General features: G+C 36.8%; 1 protein-coding gene across 1 annotated transcript in view; it reads left to right on the forward strand.

Moving 5' to 3' along the window:
• Positions 1-2,544: 2,544 nt before the first annotated feature.
• Positions 2,545-26,046, forward strand: part of LOC121431808 (sphingosine-1-phosphate lyase 1-like) — a 33,005-nt gene continuing 9,503 nt past the window's right edge. Inside the window, exons 1-9 of the mRNA XM_041629523.1 lie at positions 2,545-2,659; positions 16,925-17,072; positions 18,073-18,140; positions 19,188-19,338; positions 20,254-20,333; positions 21,604-21,732; positions 22,748-22,836; positions 23,280-23,388; positions 23,979-24,077. Coding sequence (XP_041485457.1) covers positions 2,645-2,659; positions 16,925-17,072; positions 18,073-18,140; positions 19,188-19,338; positions 20,254-20,333; positions 21,604-21,732; positions 22,748-22,836; positions 23,280-23,388; positions 23,979-24,077 — 888 coding nt within the window. The 5' untranslated portion in view covers positions 2,545-2,644. The remainder of the gene's footprint in view (positions 2,660-16,924; positions 17,073-18,072; positions 18,141-19,187; positions 19,339-20,253; positions 20,334-21,603; positions 21,733-22,747; positions 22,837-23,279; positions 23,389-23,978; positions 24,078-26,046) is intronic.

Below are 26,046 nucleotides of genomic sequence, written 5' to 3' on the forward strand. Positions count from 1 at the left end.
ATTTTTACTCTTGTTTTTTGTGTTTTGTTTTTGTTGTTGTTTTGTTTTTTGTGTGTGTCTTCATGTCTTTTTTTGTCTTTTGTCTCTGCTCATCTTTTAATTCTAATTTCCTTTATTATAATTATATTTATATATTTATTTATTTATTTATATATATATATATTATTTATATCTTTTTTTCATTATCTATTTTGTATAGATATATAGTTATTTGTGCTATACTTTTTTCGTCTTGAGTGGTCCACACTCTACAAGCCTTGCTTTTCAGTGGACCACTCCGTTTTTCCAACTTTTTTGATATATTATCCTCTGTATCAGGTGCATATTCTATATATTTGGTTTACTTGAATATTTATCATTTGTATTTTCTGATGTCATATTTTATTTATTGTAATTAATGCTTCTTAATTTTGTTGGAAAAATTGAATAAATGAATGAATGAATGAATTTGTTTTTTCTATCTTTTTTTCTTTGTTTATTTATTTGTTTATTTACTCATTTATTCATTTTCTCTATTTATTTTTTGATATCGTCCTATCTATTTATTTATCTATCTATCTATTTATCTATCTATCTATCCATTCTATCTATCTACCTATCTATCTATCAATCTATTTATCTTTTTGTCTATCAATATATCTATCTCTCAATTTATTAATATAAATGTAGATCTACCTGCTTATATATCTATCTCAGTCTATCTATCTATCTGTCTATCTATATATCTATTTATCTATCCCTTGATCTACTAGTATCTATCTATCTATCTATCTATCTAATATCTGTCTATCAATATATTTATCTCTCAATTTATTAATCTAAATGCAGATCTATACCTGGTTATCTATCTATCTATTTATCTCAATTGATCTATCTATCTATCTATCTAATATCTGTCTATCAATATATTTATCTGTAAATTTATTAATCTAAGAGTAGATCTACCTGCTTATATATCTATCTATCTATCCATCTACTTTCCTTCTTCCTTTATTTTTAAGTCTTTCATTCTTTCTTGTTTCTTGAATTCCTTCTTCTTTTTTTCTTTCTTTCCAATTCCTTTCTTTCTTTTAATTCGATTTCTAGCTTTCTTTCTTTTTTTCTTTCTTTCTTTTTTTCTTCTTTCTTTCTTTCTTTCTTTCTTTCTCTCTATCAATCAATCTATCTATCTATCTCAATCTATCTATCTATCTATTTATCTATCTAATATCTGTCTATCAATATATCTATCTCTTACTTTATTAATATAAATGTAGATCTACCTGCTTATATATCTATCTCAGTCTATCTATCTGTCTATTTATCTATCCATTGATCTACTAGTATCTATCTATCTATCTATCTATCTATCTGTAATAATAATGATAATATTCCCCATTTAAATAGTGCTTAAGATCGGAACGACGTCTCTAAGCGCCTTACAGACATATTATTACCCCGGTCATCGGATCCTTGCATGCCCGCATACAATGTATGCACCTTCTCCACTCCCTGGGGAGCATTCCAACAAGAGTTCACAGACTCAATTGCTAGGCATACTACATATAGGCTTTCACATCCTACCGGTTACCCTATCTATCTCGATCTATCTATTTATTTATCTATCTAATATCTGTCTATCAATATATTTATCTCTGAATTTATTAATCTAAATGCATGTATAGATCTACCTGCTTATCTATTTATCTATCTATCTCAATCTATCTATTTATTCATCTATCTATCTAATATCTGTCTATCAATCTCTCAATTTATTAATCTAAATGTATAGATCTACCTGCTTATCTTTCTATCTATCTATCTACATTGGCGGCGGAAGCCAATAAATTTAGGGGGTGTCCACCTGAAATTTTGGGATGGACACATGTAAAAAATAGGACAAGCGCCCCAAAATTTTTTGACAAGCAAAAAAAAAAAAAAAAAAAGGTCATCAACCTAAATTTTAGGGGGGACAACACACGTTTCAGGGGGGGGGGCCACGTGAATTTAGGGGGGACGCAGGAAAAAATTGACAAGCAAAAAAAAAAAAGAAAAAAAAAAGGTTATCAAAAAAAAATTTAGGGGGGACCGTCCCCCCAATCTAAAATTTAGGGGGGGGGGCACGTCCCCCCCGCTTCCGCCGCCTATGTCTATCTATCAATCTATCTACTTTCTTTCTTCCTTTTTTTTTATGTCTTTCATTCTTTCTTGTTTCTTTAATTCCTTCTTTCTTTATTCTTTCTTTCCAATTTCTTTCTTTCTTTTAATATGATTTCTTTCTTTTTTTTTCTTACTTTCTTTCTTCTTTTTTTTCTTCTTGTTATATATTTCTTTTACGTACTTTTATTGATTCCGTTTGAAAAGATCTTTTTTTTTCATTTTTCCCCTTTCTTTCTCCCGCTTTGATGCATTCCTTGGTTAATTATTATTAACCTTTCCGCTTATTTCTACAACTGTTCTTTCATATCAAAAAAGCAATTTCTTTGGTTCTGCGATGATTGCATTTGCATTTGCGATAACCGACTGAAAATTATGTAACAGAGAATCAGCCACGAATCAGCTGATCAATGCGTCCGGCCAGCTTATATCTGCTGTCTGAGTTTTATAACTGCAGAGCAGCAGAGGACAGAAACACACAGATCAGTATCCCCAGTTGGCCAGTATTATGGACGAATACAAGGTAAAACGGGTTTTAAATCCATTTACAAACTTATGAGATTACTATTGATTATGATGATGAAGTGAATATATCAGAAATAACTATGATTTGTTTTATTTGCGAGTTGATTTGATGGGGATTATCGTTGTGTTGTTAATGTAGTCCCATACGTAAATAATTTTGGGGTGTGTTGTGTGTGACTGCCAACTGTCAGATTCACTTGTTCACTACTAGTGCTACCACCCTGCCTGCACTCTAGGCGACACCGCAATACTTACCCGTGTTAAGAAACTGGGACTCCACTCACGCGCATTTGGGCAGCCCTAGCTTAGAACTAAGCTTTCTTTCCGTAAAAAATCTTTATTCTTATGATTCAATAAATGTTAATGAATATATAATTACTCTTAAATCGGTACTCATCGGTTCTTTTCTTGAATTTTCTGCCAAATTCCCACGCTTCTGGCAACAATTCTGCCTACGATTCTGTCGCCATAGACAGCTGTTCATGCAACTCTATTTATAAATGGAGCGCCCCTTACGAGAGTTGTTAATGCCGCGGAGAAATCGTTAGGCATTTTGGCCTGTGATCAAGGCTAATAGCTGTTCTATTCTTTTTCATATGTGTGAGATCGAAATCACAGCGAGTAAACACTCTTCCATATGGAAGAGTGTATACTCGCTGTGATATGATCCCGATAGGGAGGCGCAACACCCCCACCCACATGGGCGCAAATCCCAGGGCCGGGGGACATGTACCCCTCACCCAAAATAGTAGGGGGCACATTATGAAATATCCCCCTACTATTTTTGGTCATTTCATTCAAAATCGAAATAAAACATTTGGAAGAGACGATCTTACTTTTGGGATGCCCCCTTTTTTTGCTTGTTTGCTTGTCAAATTTCTTTTGGTTAAGATGACCTTCTTTAGGGGGTGATAAACCTTCTTTTTTTGTTTGTTTGTTTGTCAAATTTTCCAGCCCCTGGTCCCCCTACCTTTGGGGAGAGATTTCCGCCCTTGCAAGTAGACATACTCTTGATATTGTTTGCGAATCTGCACGGGCGTCGGAGGCTGGGGGATGAGGAAAAGCGGTGAGACGAGAACAAAAATAGAAGGGAAAAGAGGACAGAAAAAAGTGAAAGAAAGAAAAATTAATGGAAAATAAAAGGGAAGAGAAAATAGGGAGAAATGTGATGGGTTACGTCGAGATTTATGTGCCCGTGCAAAAAGAAATGAGCAGAGGTTGAGATGTTGTCCGTTTGGGCAAATGCCTGTCTGTTTCTCGGACTGGCGCCCGTGTTGCAAAAATTATTACCGTAAGCTGATGGAATCACTGCTTCATACCGACAGTGACAGGATTTAGCGGTTGTAGGTATAAATCGCGCTCTAACACTCTAAAACTGTGTTCTTTATCAAAAAGCTGTCCTTCATATTCATTTTCGCAAAAGAATTAATATAAAGTTAATTTAAATCATTGTCTGTAGTTATCCTGTTTATGTTTAAAATACTTACAAATTGGGTTAGGTTAGGGTTACCAAATTATCAGGGCAGAAAATATTTTTTTTCTGATTTTGCGCGTCGAGCTGGCATTATTTGATCTGTGAGATTATGTTTTTGATGACATTCATTGTGTTCACAGCAATAATTATTAAACATTGCGCACGCGCCGTGCGCCGCATGAATTATGTAGATCAGTGAATAACTTACCGCTACACACGAGCAGTTGCTCTATATATTCTATGTAATATAATATACAGAGCAACTGCCCATTTTTAATGGTCCATAATATACCCACTTTTTTCTTTTTTGGAAAGAGTATGAAGTTATCTACTGATATACTGAATGTACAATAAAAGTCATTATCATGTATTTCTTGACATTTCATTTACTTTTTTTCCCATCCCATAGCTGCTCACATAGACCTACGCCGTCACAAATAATTACAAAACAAAATCTCACTTTTTTTCTTTTTTGGTGGGGGATGGATTTTCCACTGGATACGCAACGGTACAGTTTTTCAAATTATTTTTTTTCTGCTATTTTCATAATAAACTTTAAATGATTTCGCCTGTGCACTATTATTTTTTTAAAGACAAATTAACAAAATTACATCTCGTCATCATCATCATAGCATCGTCACCAACTTCATTCTCATCTTCATCACCACTACCACCATCATTATCATCATCATCATCATCACCGCCACCATCACCACCACTATCATCTTCACCAAGATAATTTTCATCATTATCATCATCATTGCCATCATCGTCTTTCTTTTTTTCTTATTTTTTCCCCTTCCCTTCTTTTTTTCCTTCCTATTTTCCTCCTTTTTTAGAGGGGCATACCACCACGCCCCCTCACTGGATATCGGCCTCTAAATATGTTTGTTGTTGTATATAAGTTGGCGGATGCCTCATGAAATGAAATAAGAGAAAATAAGGAAAGGGAAACTAAGAAGAAAAACAAGAAATGAGGAGAAGAAAAAAGAAAGCCAAACAAACAAGAAAAACAATATCAAAATTTTGTTGTAAAGTCTTCTACGTCAGTTTAATAATTATGTTTTCAGTGAAATGAGAACATAAAAGAATTGAAACAAGTAAGAAGGGCTATACATCGTAGCAAAGAAATAGAGGGAAGCTCCGAGACAATAAAAAGGGTGAGAAAAAGAAGACTTTGAAAACCTCACAACACGTACGAGCATAATAAAAAAAAATGGAATAAGCGAGGACAAGTAGCTGAGGGACCCTCCCCCTCTCTCTCTATTTATTTATCTATCAAACTCGCATATACAAGAACTTCTTACTAATCAAAATATTGCGAGCAAAAAGCACGAGCTAACATTTTTTTTTAATATTCAAAACTGATAGAGAGACGCATTTTAAACATTCATGAAACTTATTAATCATTCATTTCCAATCATTCGATTGCAACAAATGATCTGAGAATTTAGTGTTTTTAGGAATTCATTAAAAGCATAAAGTTGTATCTCAACATTAAAATATTGCAGGCGCAACGCATGAGCTAAAGCTTTATACAAAGATAAAAAAATGACATTTTAAGTATTTTTGGGAATCACGAAAAAGATTGATATTTCATGAAAGAAAGCTCAAATCCTGAGGAGGAATATTTTTATGAATTGACTTTAAAAGCCGGGGGCCACTTCCATTCACGAGTGGATACCATGCGCGATCATGGGGTCTCAAAAAGCACCCTAAACACGTAATTTCCTGATTCTGAAAATGCACCCCTTAACAAGTATTGACGTGTACCGTACCCTTGACAAGAATTGGAAACAAAACGATACTCTTTAAATATTCCCTGAAATGCACAAGTACAGGAATGTTTATTGTTACGGGTCCTTCGGTCTTCGGCTTTTTTACCTTTAATTGGCTTAGTACGACCCCACCTAGCTTCTACACCTTGCGCAAATTAGACTCTAAACACGAAGTGTTGGGGAAAACAAGGACATCCTTTATAAAACATTTTAATCTTGTTTTATCATCCCCTCAAATTCGACCCTAAACACGTAATTTTCCTAGCGAAATAGATATACCCCTTTTTCATTATTTTTGTGTTTTTGACACCCTTATCATGTTACGTACGTAACGTGCCCTATAGTGAAAAAGATTTTTTTTTGGTCGCGCATATGGTATCCACTCATGTAAGTGGCCCCCGGGCTTAAAAAACTGGAAGCCCCATTTAATATTTGATTATGGGATTATAAGTCGAATAAATAAAAGCTGAAAAATAAAGTATTTTGTGTTCTATCATAATTCTCTTTCTCTTCAACACTAGTCCCCTTTTTTTTTGGGGGGGGGGTATTTTGGTTAAAAAAGCTAGGAGAGAAAAAAAAAATAATTTCTGGCTATAGTCGTTGAAGTGGTAGGGACACCCCCCTTCCTCCCCCCCCCCCCGTTGTTATGCATTATGCGAATATGGGACCAAATGATCCTTCATGTCCGGCGCGAAACTTATGCAATAAATTAAACTTTATTTTTTGAAAAATTTAAAGCTTGCGCTGTTAACTCCAATCGCTTCACCTGAATTTGCGATGAATGCTAGCGTTATGAAATATATCATTATCAACGTCTGGCAAAAAGAATAACCAACCGATCACCTGACGAGAAAGCATATCACGTGATCTGCATAACAGCTTCGATCGCGAGTCAGAAGTGAAGAGCAACTGCCAAGAAAATCAGGAAAAAGTCGTCAAAATGTAAGTTTCCCTTAATATCTTTCATTTTATTTTTGTTGCTAACAATCTTTAATCGATCCTTAATTATAATATTGGCCCAAAAAAAGAAATAGAGCGCGTACTTGTGAAATAATATCGAAATTTCCAGTACTCAAAGATTTCTAACCCCGCAATTCCACTGATGTCGCCTATGAGGTCCATAATGTAATGTTTGGACCTCATTGGTACTAGGAGTGCCTGCCTGTAGGGAATCTACAGGTAGGACTATGGTATACCAATGTTGTACAGAGCACACACTTTAAAAAATCATTAAAATATGACTTTTGTGACCAAAATTACTAATTTCCATACAGTTGCAATATATTTTTCATTAGTATTTTGGGAATAATTTTTGTATTCACCAGAGCGCTCAAAAACTTTAATTTTGGGCATATTTTTGTGTACGCCCTCTATTGGTGGAAAGTAATATGGCAAGAAAATCTTCATTTTTTTATCTCTATTTTTCATTAAGAAAAATATGATTTAAAGAATCAAATTTAAATAAGAGCCAAGTTGTATGAATACTAGGTGTAATGGAAACTGTCAGTGTAAAAAAATCAAGCATTTGTCCCAAAGAAAAAGAGAAAATAAGCCAAACACTGCCACCCTTATTTTGCCACACATGGACATAATAACTGAGAACAAGGTTATATTATAACCTTGTTCATTGAATGAGTGGTCAGATTCATGATTGAAATTGTGAGCTGAGGCCTGAGCTGAACCGTGAATCTTGCCACAAAATTTTTGCACACCTTTTATACATTGCTTGTATAATTATTGACATGCCCTTATCATGTCTTTGCTCTATGGAGACTATGGTACTGATTAGTGCATAAGTGTACAAAATTTCTCATTACAAAATGAAAGAAAATGTAGGATTTTCTTGAAAAAAACTTGGGCGATCATTTTCAGATTGAAAAAATAAATGGTACCCCATGTCTGCGCACTCATTCACTTTTGCACACGTTTTGGGGATTTTGATGACAAAGGTTGCATTTTTATTTTTGAGGCTGTCACATGAAATGCCCTGAATTCATTATTTTCCCACAATTTTGAGTCAGATTTTTTATGAATACCTGTCTAATGTATTGCATGTGTAAAGTTCGTGCTTGTTGCGTATATTCTTTTACTAGAATCTTGCAGATACGCGGGTGCGCAGACTTGGGAGACCGCGCAGACATGGGGGAACTTACCATAACTTTAGTCAAAAAGAAGAACAAGTTACAGATGAGATTGATAGAGTATGCCCAAGAATCGACTTGTTAAGTTTTTCTGCAATATTTTTTGTTCTAAAATTTCTTTTCACACAATGATATTTGCACCAATGTTAGTTCAATATATTTATCTATTTTTAATTGCAATGTTCATTTTCAAATTCCATCTCGATAATTCCTTAAAATCTTTAAATGTATCGCCATGTTTCAGTTTCTCGGCCGAGATTCGACATCCCCTGCCCATCGTTCAACATAGCGCATCATGCGTTCAAAAGTCGATGGGTGCAAGAGCCGCTGAATTGCACTGCACCGCATGCGATGTGTAACCCGGAAGTTGCAGCGGTCACTTGCTCCCGCATTTCGATCGGGGCTCCTGTCGAATGAAGGTGACCTGCAAGCATGCCTTGACTTGATTTCTGTGCAAATTCTTCAATGCCGTTAAATTTTTCTCTTTATCTTCTTTGAATGGAAATTTGTCTTGTCTTGGGTTAAGTCGGCATATGAGACTTGCTGTACTCCGCCAACTTTTTGAAGATATGATCCTAAATTTGCGAGAAAGTTATCGTACTCGGAACAGAACCAAGAATTTTTTCTTTTTTGGCACATTTTTCGGCGACCCCTCTTCTTAAATCCAAGCTAAGCCACCACATGCTCTGGATATGGCACATATTCCACATTTTTTAGGGAAACTTTAGACTTTTTAAAGGGGATTTTTAAGTTAAAATCAGGACTTTCTGTCGGTAAGTGATAGTGCCCCCCCCCCCATTTGGCTGACAAAAAAAATACGGGGAAAATGAGAAAAGAGGGAGAAAGGAAGAGAAACATAGTGGGAAAGAAGAAATTATTGTTCATTAAATAATAATAATAATTGTGTTATATTGCATAAAAAACATTTTTCATAACTTTATGAATTGCTCAGGACCTATGTCTTCATTGTTCTTGGTGGTCGCATTGTCTGTTTAACGAGATATATAATCCTGCTGTACTAAAACCTCCCGTTTTCAAGTCAATATACACCAAATATATTTCCTTGCACTTAGAGTTATTATTGTTTTATGTAGCGACAACTTTTTTTCATGACTACTCAAAAGTGATTGCCCTATCTTAAGGTCTTAATATAAAACATTTCCTGTCCATGCTTACATTCGCATTAGTGGATTGGTGATATATGCCTGCTCTTCATGGATTTCTAAAATCTCTAAGTTAAATCTGAATGTAAAAAATTTTCAGCTCACGCTTCTTGCTCGCAACATTCGGTTAGTGAAATACGTATGGTCTTAGTGAATTCCTACAAAGAATATGCTTCTCTTCAGGTCTGAATTTCCTAAATATTCAGCTTGTGCTTCGCGCTGGCAATATTTGATTAGTGAGATGCGTATGATAATCATGATTACGACTACAAAAACTGCTTCCTGTGTTTTGATGTAATAACAAAATCAGCAGGTGCTTGATACTCGCATTATATGACTATATGGTGAGATATGTATACTCTTAATGGATTCCTTTAAAAACATTCCTTAAAATATCCCTGTAAGTGGTCAAAATGTAAAAGTTTCAGCTCGCGCTTCGCGCTCGCATTGTTTGTTTAGCGAGACAGGTACATATCATTATTACAAAAATTTGATTATAATTTCCCTTTTTGGGTCTGAATATCAAAAATTTTCAGCTCACGCTTTGCACCAGGGTGACCAGATTTCACAAAATGAAATACGGGACAATCGACAAACATAATTATTTCAAAAAAGAAAGCCACACACAGCGTTAGACTTGTGAAATAAAATGTAATTCCAATATAAATATTGGAAGGGAGGGTGAATGAAAGAATGAAGGAGAGAAAGAAAATAGATGAATTGAGAAGGAAAGAAAATGAAGGAAAAATGAAAAAAATAACAGAAAGTTAGAATAAAAGAAGGATGAAAGTAAGGATAAAAGAGATTAAAAAAGGTTTCCGTCATTCTTTCTAATGAATATAGAAAGAAAGAAAGAAAGAAATAAATAAAGAACAAGAAAGTAAAGGAAGATGAATAAATGTGTGAAAGACAAAATAAAGGAGAGAAATAAAGGGAAAATGTAAATAAAGGGAGGAGGAAAGAAAGAATGAAGGAAAGAATATGTTTCCTTCATTCTTTGGAAGAAAGAAGAAAAACAGGAAGGGAGAGAGGGAGGAAGGGAAAGAAAGAATGTATATAAGGGAAAAGAATTAGAAGGAAAAAATGAAATAAAGAAAATAAGAAAGATAGGGAGGGAAGAATGAAGGGATGAGAGAACGAAATAAGAGAAAATAATGAAAGGAGAGATAGAACGAAAAGAAACAGGAGAGGAAGGGAAAAGGAAGCCATGGAAATTTTAAGGAAAGAAAGAATGAAGAAAATAAAAACTGGAAATTTGATAAAGAAGGAAAGTACGAGAAAGAAGGAAATAAATAAAAATAAACAGAGAGAGAAAGAGATGCTCAGGAGAGACAGATAGGAAATAAAGATAGATGGAACAAAAAATGACAAGCAGGAAGGATAGGGTAGAAAAGAATGAGGAAAAAATTTCAAACTTCAAAGCAAACAAAAAATCCAATTATCTAACAAAAATCATAATGTTATTTGGTGTTTTTTTTAATGTATACACAACAAAAAAGTAACCCCCCCCCTAAACAAACATCAATCATTTTCGAACCAATGCGAGTTTTTGATATATTTTTACATGAGCGTGTATATAGGTAATTTTATAAGCTACCCTCTGAGTAAATGTTGTGGACGATCTTACGTCATGCTTAAGTGAGAACCGTCAGAAGGCAAAAATGTCACTTTTCAAAAGTCACAAGCAAAATATCATGACTTTGATTCCATTTTATTGGAACTAATTCCACATTCTCATCATGAAAAATAGTTAGAAGGCTTGTAAAAGGTACTTTCTAAAAGACGATACAACTTTTTTAGCTAAATTTCACGGCTGAATAAACTCAAGTCCACTTTTGCTATAATTGGATTTTTACACATTTCTATCAATAAAAATGCTAGAATATGATGACAGTTATTTTGGGGAAGACTATCTTCAACAATATTCATCTTTTCATGGTTCAATGAACATTTATTGGAAACAAAAAATGCGATTTTCCAATAGGCAAGTATTGCTTAATTTTGGTAACTGAAAATGATCTTTTCTCAACTTTTTCGTTATGTTCATGACTAATTAACATGCTTCAATGATTCAAAGGTGTCAAATTAAACATTTACGCTTGAATGAACATGTGGAATGTGATTAGCTCTGTTTTATGTTATTGGAAAAAATGTAATTTGTAACTATCAGAGTTGCTAATTTTCCGGATTTTTCCGGAATTCCGTTTTTTTTTCCTTTGCTGAAAAATATTCCGGGAAAAAAATCGATTGTCAAAGTGAAATCCGTAAAAATTTCCCCTCCAAATCTTGTCACGGAGTTCGCTACGGAGAGCGCAATTTCAATTTTGGATGGCCAATTTGCGCAGACGGAAAATTATTAGCGTTGTGCGCAGCATGAAGTTTAGCTGGTACTGTACTTGCACGGTACGCGCGAGCAATACATTGTAGCAGTTGCAAACGCCGCTCTATACCCGTATCCCTGCATGGATACGGGTGTCAGCGCTATCCCAGTCGGGCGATCGCCCGGTAGAACCGCTCGAAGCACGGCCCGGTGTGGCTGCAATTGCCTGCCGCTGCGTGAGTGATTGGTTGTCTGCCGCGGGATTTCAGCTGAAAACCTATTTGCTACCATGAAATATGTGTTCTCTGGTGCGTATTCATCAATTCATATGTGTGAACTATCCATCATTTTGATAGAAATTGTGATTTATGGATTTTCAATAGTATAGGATTGTCTTGTTGATGAGTACCGGTACAGTGAGTGAAAAAGGGCACCCCAGCTGCTACATACACCCGTCCCGAGTCGCACCCATTGGCCGCAGCATATTAACCCGCAGCAGGTTAACCCGTACCGTAATGAGTACGGGTTACATGATTTTTTTTTTGAGCACCTTTCTTGCCTATGATATGAAGTTTATTATGTCATTAATTATTTGTTATGTACTACTGTAGATTAATGATTTCAGCCCTCTAAAGAATAAGAAAACGTTCCAGCTTCAGGGGGCTTCGCCCTTGACCCCGCCAGGGGCCCTGGGCGGGCCCCTGGACCCCGGCCTGGGTTTTCAGGATTTTTTTGAGCCATCAGTTAGCATCTCTGAACTATGGATATCTGTCACAAAACTCCTTGCACAGTTCATATGATTTGATTTTTATGAAAAACCTTACGTTTAATGCTTCAGTGAGCACACAATATTCGAAAATTATGCAAATGAGAAGAAAGTTCAAGGCCTTGGCCCCACTCTGTACCGATGGAATGGTTATTTTGGTGTGCGCGCCTTTTAGATAATGTTACTCTGAAGCCATGTGGGAAGTTTCATGAAATAACTGTTGGCAGAAGTAACAAAAACCGTCCATGAAACAAACCCTAATTTCATATTTGTTTAAATTTTGACTTCCTCTCTCATAGACTTGGTTACATTATGGGTGCATATGTTTAAGCATACGTAACCCCTTATTCAATATGGTGGAACTTTTTTTTCAAGGCTGTCTTTAGCAATGTCGTTTGGCAGTAATGTTTATCAATCTATGGGCAGAATTCTGTGTAAAGGTGAAATCGATTTGTTTATTTATGGATGAGTGAGCACGCATCAAAGAGAGAAAATTGGTATTTTCAATGTCACAGACTCATTTTAAAGGGTAATAAAGAGTATATTTGGGGCAAATTTGGTTTCAAATGTGTCTTTAATTGCCGTTGTTTTTATCATTCATCATTTCTATCACAAACACTTTCCGAACTTTAACCATTTTCATGGTTGAGCGAGCACATTCGAAAACTTAGGAATGAATACTCTTTATATTGCATAAATGTATTCTTTTCCTAACAATTTCTCAGGGTCAGTTGAATGTATGGACAGATCAGTGGTGGATCCAGAATTTTAAATGGGGGAGCCATCAACATTTTCAAATTTTAACATGATTTAACAAGTTGTAGAAGATACTACCAAAAAAACCCTATGATGATACGTCACAATACAGGGGCCGCAGAGCAGTTTTCAAAGTGGGGGGGGGGGGGGGGGGCTGACCATGCCAAAAATCACAATCGTATTACATTTTTGTACTTGCTTATGGAAAAAAGTGGGGGGCTGAAGCCTCTGCAATACATCGTCCTCATTCAACCATGAACATACGATATCAAAATTTGGTCTGAAGTGGTTAAATGATGGATAGTAAAACAGCATAACACCATAAAATTCACCTAAAAACAATTTTTGCATAACTTTGTATTTGCACAATCTGAAAAGCGACTCTTGTGACTTTCAAAAATGGACATTTTTAATTCAATCTTTAATTACTCATGCATGACTCAACTGATCAATCTCATTTTTCCCCAGGGGTTGCTAGCTTAATGAGTATAAAAAAAACCCCATGAAATATCATACCTCAAAATAATTCGGTTCAAAAGTTACAGCAATTTGATTTAGGGGGGGGGGGACTTACTTTTTTGTTGTGTGTATTAAAAAAAAATTAAAAAGTAAAATGTTTTAGAAATGAATGAAATTTCAAAGTGAAACATATTGTCAAACTTAAAAATTAGATGAAACATCGCGGCATTGTACACACCAAGACTCAAAACGAAAGCTGAAACAACTAGATCTAGTTATGAAAACTCAATAATTTGTTCCTCCGATTACATCTCCAAAATTAAAGAATCCATAACATAATTATTAGAATTTCCCGCCGATTTTGTGATTATTTTGGTTTGAAAAATTGTTTATCAAGTGAGATTGTTTGCACCATTGAGAATTTGCTCGTATCCTACATGCCTATCTAGTAGCCAGCTGCCACACACAGGCAGGAGGCCAGTCGAGGCAACTTCGTTTGCAATGTTATGGGTTAGCAAGAAAATCACCGCAGAACTTGCAAAATTTACAGTTATCGATTTAATTGTTGTCTCTGCTTCATCATCTGTTGGTTAATTATTTAATAAAAATTCGTCACTTTTGAATCTATAAACTACATTTTGTTCAATATTCTGAAATACGGGACAAACAGGCGTCCCGGGAAGGGTTTGTCGGGACGCCGGGACAAAGGAGAAAAATACGGGACAATCCCGGAAAATACGGGACGTCTGGTCACCAATTTTCAGCTGCTTTGCACTCGCAATATTTGACCAGTGACATACATATCTGTTTAATGCACTGTACTTATCTCTATTAGGTCAGTATACCTGTCTCTATTAGGTCAGTATACCTAGCAACTGAGCGCGCTTCGCATGCTCACTAAGTGACCCAAAATTTTTGCTGGTGTCCTTCCCCCTCCCTCCACGCCACTGGTGCCTTATGTGTTCGGTGTTCAGGGGGGGGGGGGCGCCGCTTCCAACCAACATCTAAGCCAGGGAACTAGATTTTTACTTGCACAAATAGCACAATGTTTTAAAAGTGCCATCAAGTATGCACTGCAGATGAGCACCCAAGATATTTCCTTAGCACTACATTCTGACTTATGGATCCTGCTGAGTATCCCCGTAAAAGTGTGGTTTGGTGTTTGACTGTGCTTGCTTGTGAAATAGGTGTGCCATGTCAAATTCAAGGCGTGTTACTCTAGATACTGAAAAACAGAAAAAAAGTGAAAAGAAGAAAAGTAGATCCTATACACACACATGCCCACAAAGATATGAATAGTATGTCTGAGATGAGCAATTTATGTGGCACCCAGTTTTGTTATATTGTGGATACCTTGGTCGTATCTGCTCTACGACGGCCGTACGGCGAGTTGAAAACGATCGTTTTATTCATTTTTATTCAAACCCCCAATACGTAGCTGGTACAAGAAAATGTTAAAACTGCTGTTTTTGACTCGCCGTACGGCCACCGTAGAACAAATTTGACCAAGGTATAAGCAGCTGGAGGATCTTTAAGCGCAATTTTAGCATTTCTAATTGTAACTCATTTTTTTTTCCAAAAGTCACTGCATGGTCTACAATGGACATGAACTTTTTGCTTTCACTGGAATCCCACATTTTATTGTTTGCACTGGCAGTAATTTGATACATCTACAGAGATGGGGCTTTTTAGAAAAACTCCTGCAGCTAAAGCATAGATGGTTGTTGTAAGAGAGTTATATGTAGAATAAAAGCTTTAAAGCCTGTTTTCATGTGATTTTTATTCAGGGATATTGAACAAATGCAATGTATGTACGACAATAAGAGGAGGTGGTTGGAAGTATGGTTCCCAAAGTGACTATGGAATGCAACTTTCCTGAGGGGCACAGCCCCAAAGGAAAATGGTTGCACTTTTGTTACTGAGCGGACCATAGTTTCACCAAACCTCTGACCGAAGACCAAACATGCATATTTATATACCGGTATATCCGTCATCGGATCCGTCATTGCTACAGTATTATTACATACAACAGACAGGGCATGTTACAATCCCGATTTTCGAGTGAGAAAATATGAATTAAATTTGATAAAATTGATTGATCATTGCTCGCACACACACCTTTACAATCTTCCTTCGAGTGATTTAGCCCCGCCCAAGAGCCGTTGATAGTTTTTGAGCTATTAACGGCTTGAGGGGCTACATATATTCCCGGCTTGTGACATCTGGGCCCCATCTTACAAAGAGTTGCAAATGATCTGATCAATCACATCTACATGAATGGATGGCCAGCAATATCAACATATAAAATGCATGTTTGTTCAAAAAAATTTTCTAGATATGATACATATTTGAAAATTCATTGATTTCTTGGCAATTTAGTGTGTTCTCCTTTGTTTACAAAGGACATTTTGCCAAAAATGTTGCTCTTTCTAGGTTGCCCCCTTCGGCATGCCAACCCACCCCTGAACTTTGACTAAGCCCCTGTTCAAGTTTTCTTCTTTTATGTTGAAAAACAAAAACTATGTTCATACATTATACAAATAGGCATGAGTGCAATGGTGGGAGATTTTGCATGAGGTGAAAGAAAGATGCTCTATTCAAGGAGGTGCTATCCGGGTTGAATAGAGGATTTCTTTCTGTTACCGAATGCAAAATCTTGCACCATTGTACGAATAAGAATATTCGCTATTTGTGTTGTACAATGCCTCGGAATCTAAAATATGAAAAAAAACAAGAGTTTTTCCCTGCAGTAATCTATGAAAATGGTGCAAAAATATTGAAAGCGAAAAGCAAAAGCCTAAAGCTGGGCTGCCCACAAGCGTTAAGCGCTCATGATCTTGGGCAGCAGACTATGCACGCATTGCACCTTCATTTTTACTGAGTGCAATGAATAAAATTGTATTGTGACGTCACCTCCCAAAGCCGTGCAACGGTACATTTTGGATGGTACCTTGTGTGTGCAATGGTATACAAATAGCGAATAGGCATGAGTGCGATGGTGCGAGATTTAGCATGAGGTGAAAGAAAGATCTATTCAACGAGGCGTGTTTCTTTCTTTCACCGAATGTGAAATCTTGCACCATTGCACGAATAAGAATATTCGCTATTTGTGTTGTACAACGCCTCGGAATCTAGCGAAAATTTTGGTACATTTTGGATGGTACATCTTGTGTGCAGCGGTACGAATGTGTGACATTCAGCCTCACATTTGATTGCGTACAACGAGCTAAGTAGGCCGGAAGTAGGCGTTGTACAATACAAATTATTGTCATTCAGCCTCCCATTTGTTCGCGTACAACAAGCTAAGTAGGCATTGTACAATACTTTTCCAATAGTAGGCCTACATTTTAATTTACTGAACTTGCTAGACATATGTTAAAGATACTTTCTCTATATTTTATTTCAGGAAATAGCACTGCTGTATGCAGACAATACAAGGAGAAAGGTCAACGAACTTTGCTCTGATTTGGAGGCATGGCAGGTCATTGCTTATTCTGTTGGGGTCACATTGCTTCTGAACTGGCTCTACCACTTCCTGTGTCATCCAAGGCTTAGTAAGTATAATTGATCATGTGATTAGGAATTGTTCATTGTCATGTGACATATGAGATGAAATCAGGATCACACCAAATGCAAAACATCACTGAATGACATTTTTTAATACTATTTCTTGGTAATGATATAACGACTGAATGACGACCCTCCAACTTGAAGATCAGAAATAAAAAAAACATGAAGAGTTGAATAAAAAGAAAAGTACAATGTAAATGTTCACTTGGAATTACTTTATAACTTACTTTATCATCAGATAGAATTACTTGTACTTTTCTCCAATATGAAATCCGCTGCTTGTTTCTGTTTATGGAACACATTGTGGTGCTAACCTAGTCAGCCCACTTTTAGAAATAATTAGTGCTTGTTTGTTTCTGTTTATGGAACACATCGTGGTGCTAGCCTTTGAATAGTCAGCCCAACTTTTAGAAATAATTAGCACTTGCATGTTTACGTTTATGGAATACATCGTGGTGCTCGCCTTTAGATAGTCAGCCACTTTTAGAATGTAACACAATGAAATAAACATGTGCACCTGCAGTTAGACAGAGAGAGAGAAACACAGACAGAGACGGGGTGACAGAATGAGAAAGAAAGAAAGAGAGAAAGCGAGAGAGAAGACACGAGAGGTGGATTGATGTGCTCTTTTTCATTTTGAATACTTTTTTGACAAGTAAAGAAGATACTGGTAATAATTGTGGGGCAATGAAATAAGCACTATAATCATATTCCGATCAATTAGATTTCTATGGAGGAATATACAACACACCAATAAGTTAATTCACATTTACTAAAGGTATAAGATTTAAGATTAGGATAGCACTTTGGCTCCCATGTTCCACTTATCTTATCAAAGTTCTCTTATATAAATTAACTTATCAGATTAAAATCATATCTTCATGTTTGAGTATTTATCATGATCTAATTATGTCGTCATTATATATTGTCATGAATGAAGTAAGGTAAAACCTCATTGTTTCTTTTTGCCCCTCCCCTTGACAGCTCTGAAGCAGCGCATCGTGAAAACCTTTTTCAAAGTGGTGAAAAGCCTTCCAGTTATTAAGGACAAGGTAAAGTATGCAATACATGAAAATGCATAATTATGCATGCCTGCACCTGTAGGCTACAGCTGCAAAACCTCTCGCAACTCGGGCATTACAAGAAAATAACCTTCAATTCCACATTGAGCAATAGTCCCTTAAATCGATTGTAAGTCCTTTGATTAAACGCAAACTTGTGTTCAGTCGAAACTCAACAGGGGGGGGGGGAGGGGGTAAAGGCTTTCGCTCATGCTTGCCCTGTTCACTGAAATGATCATCCCCTAGTTACCCATGAATGCACTTCTGCTGACACAATTGAAGCGTTAACCTTAAGATGTGTCTTTTCAATGCTTCCTACTGTTTAATTGTTTCTCAATGCGGACAAAAAAGACAATAAAAAAGTATTGCGTTGACATCCCACTATTGTTTTATGGGAAGTGGCATATGTTGACCTATTGTGACAGGAGAGTAACAAATTGGTTTAATTTACAAAAATTGCCTTTTGTAAGACCACCCCCTATGAAAGCGATGCTGGATTTGCCATTGCTTATATGTAGAAAGTTATGAATGGAAAACTTTTGAACAACCATGTACATTTTACATGTACTCCCCAGGGAGTGGAGGATGTGCACTCATTGTGTGCGGGAATGACTGATTTAATCCGATGACTTGGGTAATAATATATCTGTAAAGCGTTTAGACACGTTCCGATGGATTAAGCACTATATAAAAGCGGATTATTATTATTATTATTTTGTATCAGTGTTATCTTGGTACAAAGCAGGGATCGAATAAGAACTTTATATACCTGTATGTACAGTGGTGCTAGAAAGTTTAGTAGTGAACCCCACCACAATACATGTATGCACTCCTTCATGCTGAGTGTTGAATATAGGCAACACTACAATGTTCAGCGAGCCCACAGACAGAAACTTTATTGAATGTGATATTGTATCACCTGACTTCACAATTCAATTTCTATATACCATGGCAGAACTTGAACACTCTTAAATATGTTCATTTTCTGACTGGGTTCACTAATTTTTTAGCATCACTTAATGTCTTATCTTTTCACAGATAAAAGCAGAGATTGATAAGAATGTGTCAGATATCGCCAGAGATCTGTTTCCCCTGAAGCCTGGCGATAGCTACATCACTGAGCTACCCGCTAAGGGTCTTAGCCGAGAGAACATTATAAACAAGGTCAACAAAGATTATAAACCTATGGGTAAGTCAAAAACCTGGCTTATACAGGGCTTGAAATTTATGTAACATCTGTGGATTCCTTGAATTTGATTAGCTGTTGAAAATTGTTTATCATCTTACGTGTACATGTACATCTGCCATTGCCTGACAAAGTTACCGTACTACATGTAGTATCATGGGACCACTGGAATTTTTTTTAACCCTCACCATGTTGAAGTTGACTGCAATACACCTGAATCCCCTAGATATACAACATTGGCCGTATTCTGCACTCAGATTTAATTTAAACTCTTGTCTAAAATTTGAGGTTAAACTATGGAGAGCCACTTCTGACCCCTGTCTCTAACAGTAGAGGTTCACGTGTGTTGAAATGTCGAGTTTGGATGGTCCTTTTCAGGACTAACAATTGCCCAAGAAATATACATGGTGTACTATGAAATCTACTGGACTAGTAGAGGTTCACCTTTTAAGCAGATTTGGTGCTCAATTTATTCAGGAATGTCTAGGAATAATGCCTTAGATAGTTGTAAAATGAAATTTAATGAAAATATTATATTTAAAAGAACTTTGACATTTATTGGCTTCCCATGATCTAAGCACAGAGTAAGACCCTGGCTGAAGTCACAGTGGACTTTTGTATACAGACTGATATCTCTGGCTTGTTAACTCATTGCCTTCTGCAGAACAGGGTGACCCCTGTACAAAGCCTAGTATAAAAAAGAAATCGGTAGTCAACAGGTTAACCCGTCCCATTGCCTACGAGAAGCGCATGACCCCTGAACAAAGCCGAAAAGAATCCTCGAATGGAGTAGTCAATAGGTTAACCCATTGCTTACGAGAACCTGGTGGTGCCTGTTTTAAACCTATCATAATAACATACTCTGGTAGGGAATGGGTTAAATGTTAATGCTGCTGTCTTGACCTCTTTACTTCATAGGTGGCATCGACTGGAAGGGAGGCAAGGTATCCGGGTGTGTGTATGGAGGTACTGATGAAATGGCAGCCCTGGCATCACAGGTCAGTCCTATCCAACAGGGCCCTATCCTACAAAGAGTTAAGATTGATCCAATCAATCGTAACTCTATGGAAATCCATCAGTGTCATAATTTTTTCTACAGGAAATGTGCAAAATGTCCTTTGTAAACAAAGGCAAACAACAAATTATCAAGAAAACAATACATTTATGAATATACATCATATCTAGAAAATATTTTGAACTATCATGCATTTTAGATGATGACGTTGCGGGCTTTCCATAGTTGAGATTGATTAGATCAGTCGCAACTCTTTGTAAGACGGGGCTAGTAACAGTATAAAAACTGGGAATAGGCATGAGTGTGATGCTACAAGTTTTCGCATTTAAGTTGAAAGAAGGATGCTCTATTTAATTAAGTGTAGCCAAGGTGAACTGAGTGTGTTTCTTTCACCGAGTGTGAAAATGTTGTAGCATTGCATGAGTAAGAGACTAAGAGTACTGGTATTCGCTATTTGTGTTGTACAAAAGTGCTTTAAAAATTGATAATTAAATTGACGAGAACCACCATCCCAAATTTATTTTTTATAGTAACGTGTTAATTTCCTCAGAGAAATATCAAATGATGATTTTCATTTACCGATATCAAGAAAGTGTCTGCATGAATTTGATTTTTTTGTTTCCTGGGTGTATTTTAATCTATATGAATATTTGATACAATTTACATCAAAATTATCAATGTTCTGAAAATAAAGAGCTTTATTATTTTAATGTCTTCATTAAGTAATGATTATAGTGCATGGTTAGCGCTAACAATGTTTCTGTGCGGCTGGACAGGCCTGTAATATCAATAATAATGTTCATAGACTATTTCTGTTTGCTCTGTCTACCTATCCAATGCTACAATTACCATTCTAATTGCAGATAGAGCTGCCGCTGCATTTGAATAACATTTATTAAATTTGATAGGTAGGTAAAGCTCATTCCTAGTTAGAGACCGAATTTCAAAAACCATATATATTATGGGTCATGTGGTTAGAGCATTGGACTCATAATTGCAAGGTTGTGAGTTTGAATCCCTACTCTGCTATTGTCTCCACTTTGATAAAAAGGCCTAAGAGTAATATCTGTCGTCTGTAAGGTCAGCCACTATGATTGATTAACCTAGACGTAAATTTTTCCTAGGCAATTGCTTACATACCAGCTTGGCGTTTACCAGCAAAATACTGTCCTGCCGAGTTCCTATACGGGAGTTACCACAAACAGAAACATAAACGGAATATCAATTTAATTTTTAATATTTCCATATGACAGATGTATGAAGACTTTGCCTGGACCAACCCTCTCCATCCAGACGTTTTCCCTGATGTTCGGAAGATGGAGGCGGAGATTGTTGCCATGACGCTCAGAATGTTCAATGCTCCCAAGTCAGGCTGTGGCACAGTATGTGTTAACTTCTGGGCCCTGTTGCATAAAGTTACCATTATGGTAACTTTGCCATCCAATGGTATCTTCTCTGAAATCCTTGATTCTGATTGGCTGTTGATCAGTATAACCATGGTAGCTACCATTGGACGGCAAAGTTACCATAATAGTAACTTTTATGCAACATGGCCCAGAACCCTGTTACATAAAGCTTGATCTCAATAACAAGTGCTTAATATCAACCACAAAGTTGTTTTTAGTTGAGTGAATGTGGCTCTTTCAGTAGCTTGTAACTGAAATTCAGAGCCCTGTTACATAAAACCTGATATCAATAAAAATGCCAAAATTCTTTTACAAAGTTATTCCAAAATCTAAATTCGATGGAGTGGGGCCGTTTCAGTACCTTGTATCAAAATGTTGTAACTTGTCATTGCGTGGGCTGGATTTAATTCAAGATTTAAATTTTGATATGAATCAATAGAAAAAATCAAATAAGCATTACTCTGAAAATTTCATCAAAATCAGATGTAAAGTAAGAAAGTTATTGAAATTTAAAGTTTCACTTATTTTTTACTAAACAGTTATATTCACAACTCCGTGATATTCAAATGAGAAAGGTGATGTCCCTCACTCAATATTTCTTCTTTTTTTAAAATAGTTTTGACAGATTTGACAATAAGGACAAAAAATGTTTAACAAAGGTAATCCCAAAGGAAGTAATAAAACTGCTTCAAATGAGAATGAGAAATTTCAAATATTTAATATTTCATGTAATGAAAATTAAAGAAATAGTGAGTGATGTCATTAGTCCCCTCATTTGCATACAGAACAGAATGCGCGTATAACGGTTTTGTGAAATTCAGGAAAACTTTGAAATGTAACTTTCTTATTTTTCATCTGATTTTTATGAAATTTCCAGTGTTATTCTTGTTGGATTTTTCTCTTTTTATTCAAATCAACTTTCTGTTGGGGTGTACTTGTCCTTTAAAGATTATGATCATCATCACTATTAACTCTCATTATTTTCACTAAGATGTCTACTGGTGGTACTGAAAGCATCCTGATGGCATTGGCCGCATACAGAGATTTAGCTACAGAGAGGGGCATTGAATACCCAGAAATGTAAGCATAATTCTTCTGTCATTGTTATTATTAGTATCACCATTATTATTATCATTATAATAATCATCATCATTTGGTACTATAGTAGAGGATTGTCTTTTGTGTTTGGGAGAGGACGCAAATTTTGATGTACCCCCCCCATGAACAAATGATAATCCTCTGCCCTGATGCCCATGATGGTGATCATCATTCATCTTCATCATCATCCTTATCCTCACATTCATTTTGATCATGTTCCTCCTTATCATCATCAGTATTATTTATATTATTTGCAATAATAATGTTATTTCAGCAACATATTTTTCCTGTTTTGTGTATTTAAGTTCACAACCAATTCTATTATAAATTGATATTGATATGTGATATTTTCAACCAACACAGATAAACTTTCATGATCGTATTTACGTTGTAACTACGAAAATTATTTTTTAATTTCTTGATAGCATTGCCCCAGTCTCAGCCCACGCAGCATTTGATAAGGCTGCTCATTACTTCCGAATGAAGCTCGTGCATGTGCCACTAGATCCAGTCACACAAGAAGCCGATGTCAGGGTATGTATGGCATTTTGTGCAATTATGTGCCATTTAGTTGCTCCTGACTGCATTTTTTTTTACTCCTGCCAGGGGCCCGGAATTATACCCCCTAAGATCTTGGCCGCAGATTGTGGGATTGCAATAAACATTTTAATGACAGTAGAAAATGATGTAATCTAAAGGGTTTGCTAAGCTAAATTTCACTAAACCTACTTGTTTTGTTTTGTATTATATGAATTGATTTTGCTGACTTATGCATTAAAATTTGGCTGTAAATTTCCATTTCAATAGTCTGTTTCGAAATTGAAACGAATCGGTAAATAAAGCCCCTAAGCTGCAATGTTTGTGTTTAGAGACTCTTTGTGAGATTCTGATTAGAGGTATATATGTACATGTGAAAGGGTTTGATATCCAAATGTTTTTTTATACATAATGTATATTTTTGAGATTTCCTTGATATATATACTTTTTTTCATTTTTGTTGTTGATTCTTTTTCTGGATGGAAGATGGGGGCATTAATTTTACAATCATAATAAACTTAAACTTGATTGATCATGATTAAATTTTACATCTGTTTGAAAAAAAAAATCATTATTATTTGTGACAGGCCATGAGACGTAAGATTAACAAGAGGACAGCAGTTCTTGTGGGCTCAGCACCGATGTTCCCACAAGGAGTCATGGACCCCATAGAAGCTATCGCAGAGGTAAGCAACCATTGCTCTCAAAAGTTAGTTTGATAGTTTTCAAATCTGTTTAAACAGGCACCTCAATATCTATTAATGATTGTTTGACCCGGTACACACCTCGCAGGAATGTACATGTACGAGCCTCCAGTGACCCACTTCGGCTATTACATGGAAACTGGCTGGGGATAACTTTCACTGTAATTTACTACACTGCGCTATACTTACCTATACCATCTCATCAAATTGCTATTCGTTACCCTGACTCGAATAGCCACCGGTAAAAAACTCCCCGAAAGAGGCTAATTGCAATCAGGTAGCCTGGGAAACCCGTCACCATAAAACCCCCTCGCCACATATAAGCTTCCTCTTTCGTTACCGTGACGTCGTTGAGTACACCCGAAACGTTTAGCCACCGCGCAAATTTTTTTTTATGAATCACGATGTCTGAAGAAATAACTGACATAATCATTATTAATTCCCAAGCCTCCCCCAACCCAAAAGATCTCATTAAAGGGGAGATTAACTCGGTCAAGACAAAGGCGAGGGCCATTATCTCGGTCAAGACAAAGCCGAGAAATAATAACAGCAAGATGATAAGGCGGCCAAGATAAAGCCGAAGAACAAGAAGTCTAACACTTATAACCCGGCCAAGACAACGCCGGCTAATGACACTACACAATCAGACACCCAGCCCCATAGGCGGGAGGTAGACAAGGGTACGGATAAATCGGAAGAGGCTGTTTACATTCCCTCCAATCGGGGTAGCTCCTCATCAAAGAGTAGGGCGGGCAAGAAGAGGTCTCGCGATGACCATTCGTGCTCTAATGTCAATCAGGCTCGAATTAACGACCCACTTCAACCCCTATATTTCATAAGAAGATCCGATTGTGACCGGTCAGTCCATTCATTGCCAGACCCCGCCGAGACGGGTCATCATCATCCGTTATCTATAGTACAGTCCACCAGGTTGGTGTATCATCGTACTTGTAGAATTGTGCAGGAGTTTATACAGTGCTGTGGAATTAAGATCTATTCTACGTACATGCGGTTTAAAAAATAATAAGATAAAAAGAAATTATTAACAGTTGTAGTAGTTGGATCTTGGAAGCCTTGCAGGCGATCCTCCCCCATCGGGCGCTGCAATCGATCCATCCCGACCCTTTGGACTCCCGGCAGTAGTAGACTAAGCCGCCCAAGACAAACAGGCTAATGAAAAGTCGACTCATTCTAGACCATAACTCTATGTTCTAGACGTAGAGAGAGGCCTAGATCGCCTCATACAGATCGCGGAGTTGGGGCTAATGATAACTCGCCTCGTACTAGCCGGCTTAAACCCATCAGAAAAGAAGTCTTGAACTATTATCGGTTTGCCACTGAAGACTTTGAGAATTTTTTGTGCATCCCTCCGGTCCCGGACGTTGCTTTCCGTGTCGGGGATGCGGGAGCGAGGAAGACTAGATCGGTCCGTAACCCTCTCCGCGGCACTGGTTACCACTCAGCCGACTATCAGCTTGCAGTTGCAGCGCTGGACACGGCCGCCCGGAGCGGTATGATATTCGCGATATATACTACTAGGGGTATCTGTTATCCGCTCGTAGTGAGGCTGAGCGGCTTGGACTGAGTCTCTACCAATGACAAGAACTTTTTGCTAGAGTCACAAAAATCGCTGATCTCCAGTATGAGCAAGCAGCAAGATCAACAGTGCTATGCACAAGGGCAATGAGGCCTAAAGACTAGATGCTCTCAAGATGATTGAGAAAGGGGCAGCTACTGAGCTAGACTTCTCATTCTCAATAAGCTTCCTTGCGAAGGTAAGGACTTGTTTCATAGACACTTTCAAGAAGTATATTGGATTGGACAAGTTTTTTTCAGCCAGCACCACAGCTGACAAGACATTTTATAAGCTATACTCGAGTAGAGTGTAGACCTAGTCCGCCAGGCCCTAGTCCAGGGCCAGGCCCAGACCAGAGACCTCCATACGCTAGCT

The sequence above is a fragment of the Lytechinus variegatus genome, chromosome 18 (assembly GCF_018143015.1).
Source record: "Lytechinus variegatus isolate NC3 chromosome 18, Lvar_3.0, whole genome shotgun sequence".
Classification (NCBI taxonomy): domain Eukaryota; kingdom Metazoa; phylum Echinodermata; class Echinoidea; order Temnopleuroida; family Toxopneustidae; genus Lytechinus; species Lytechinus variegatus.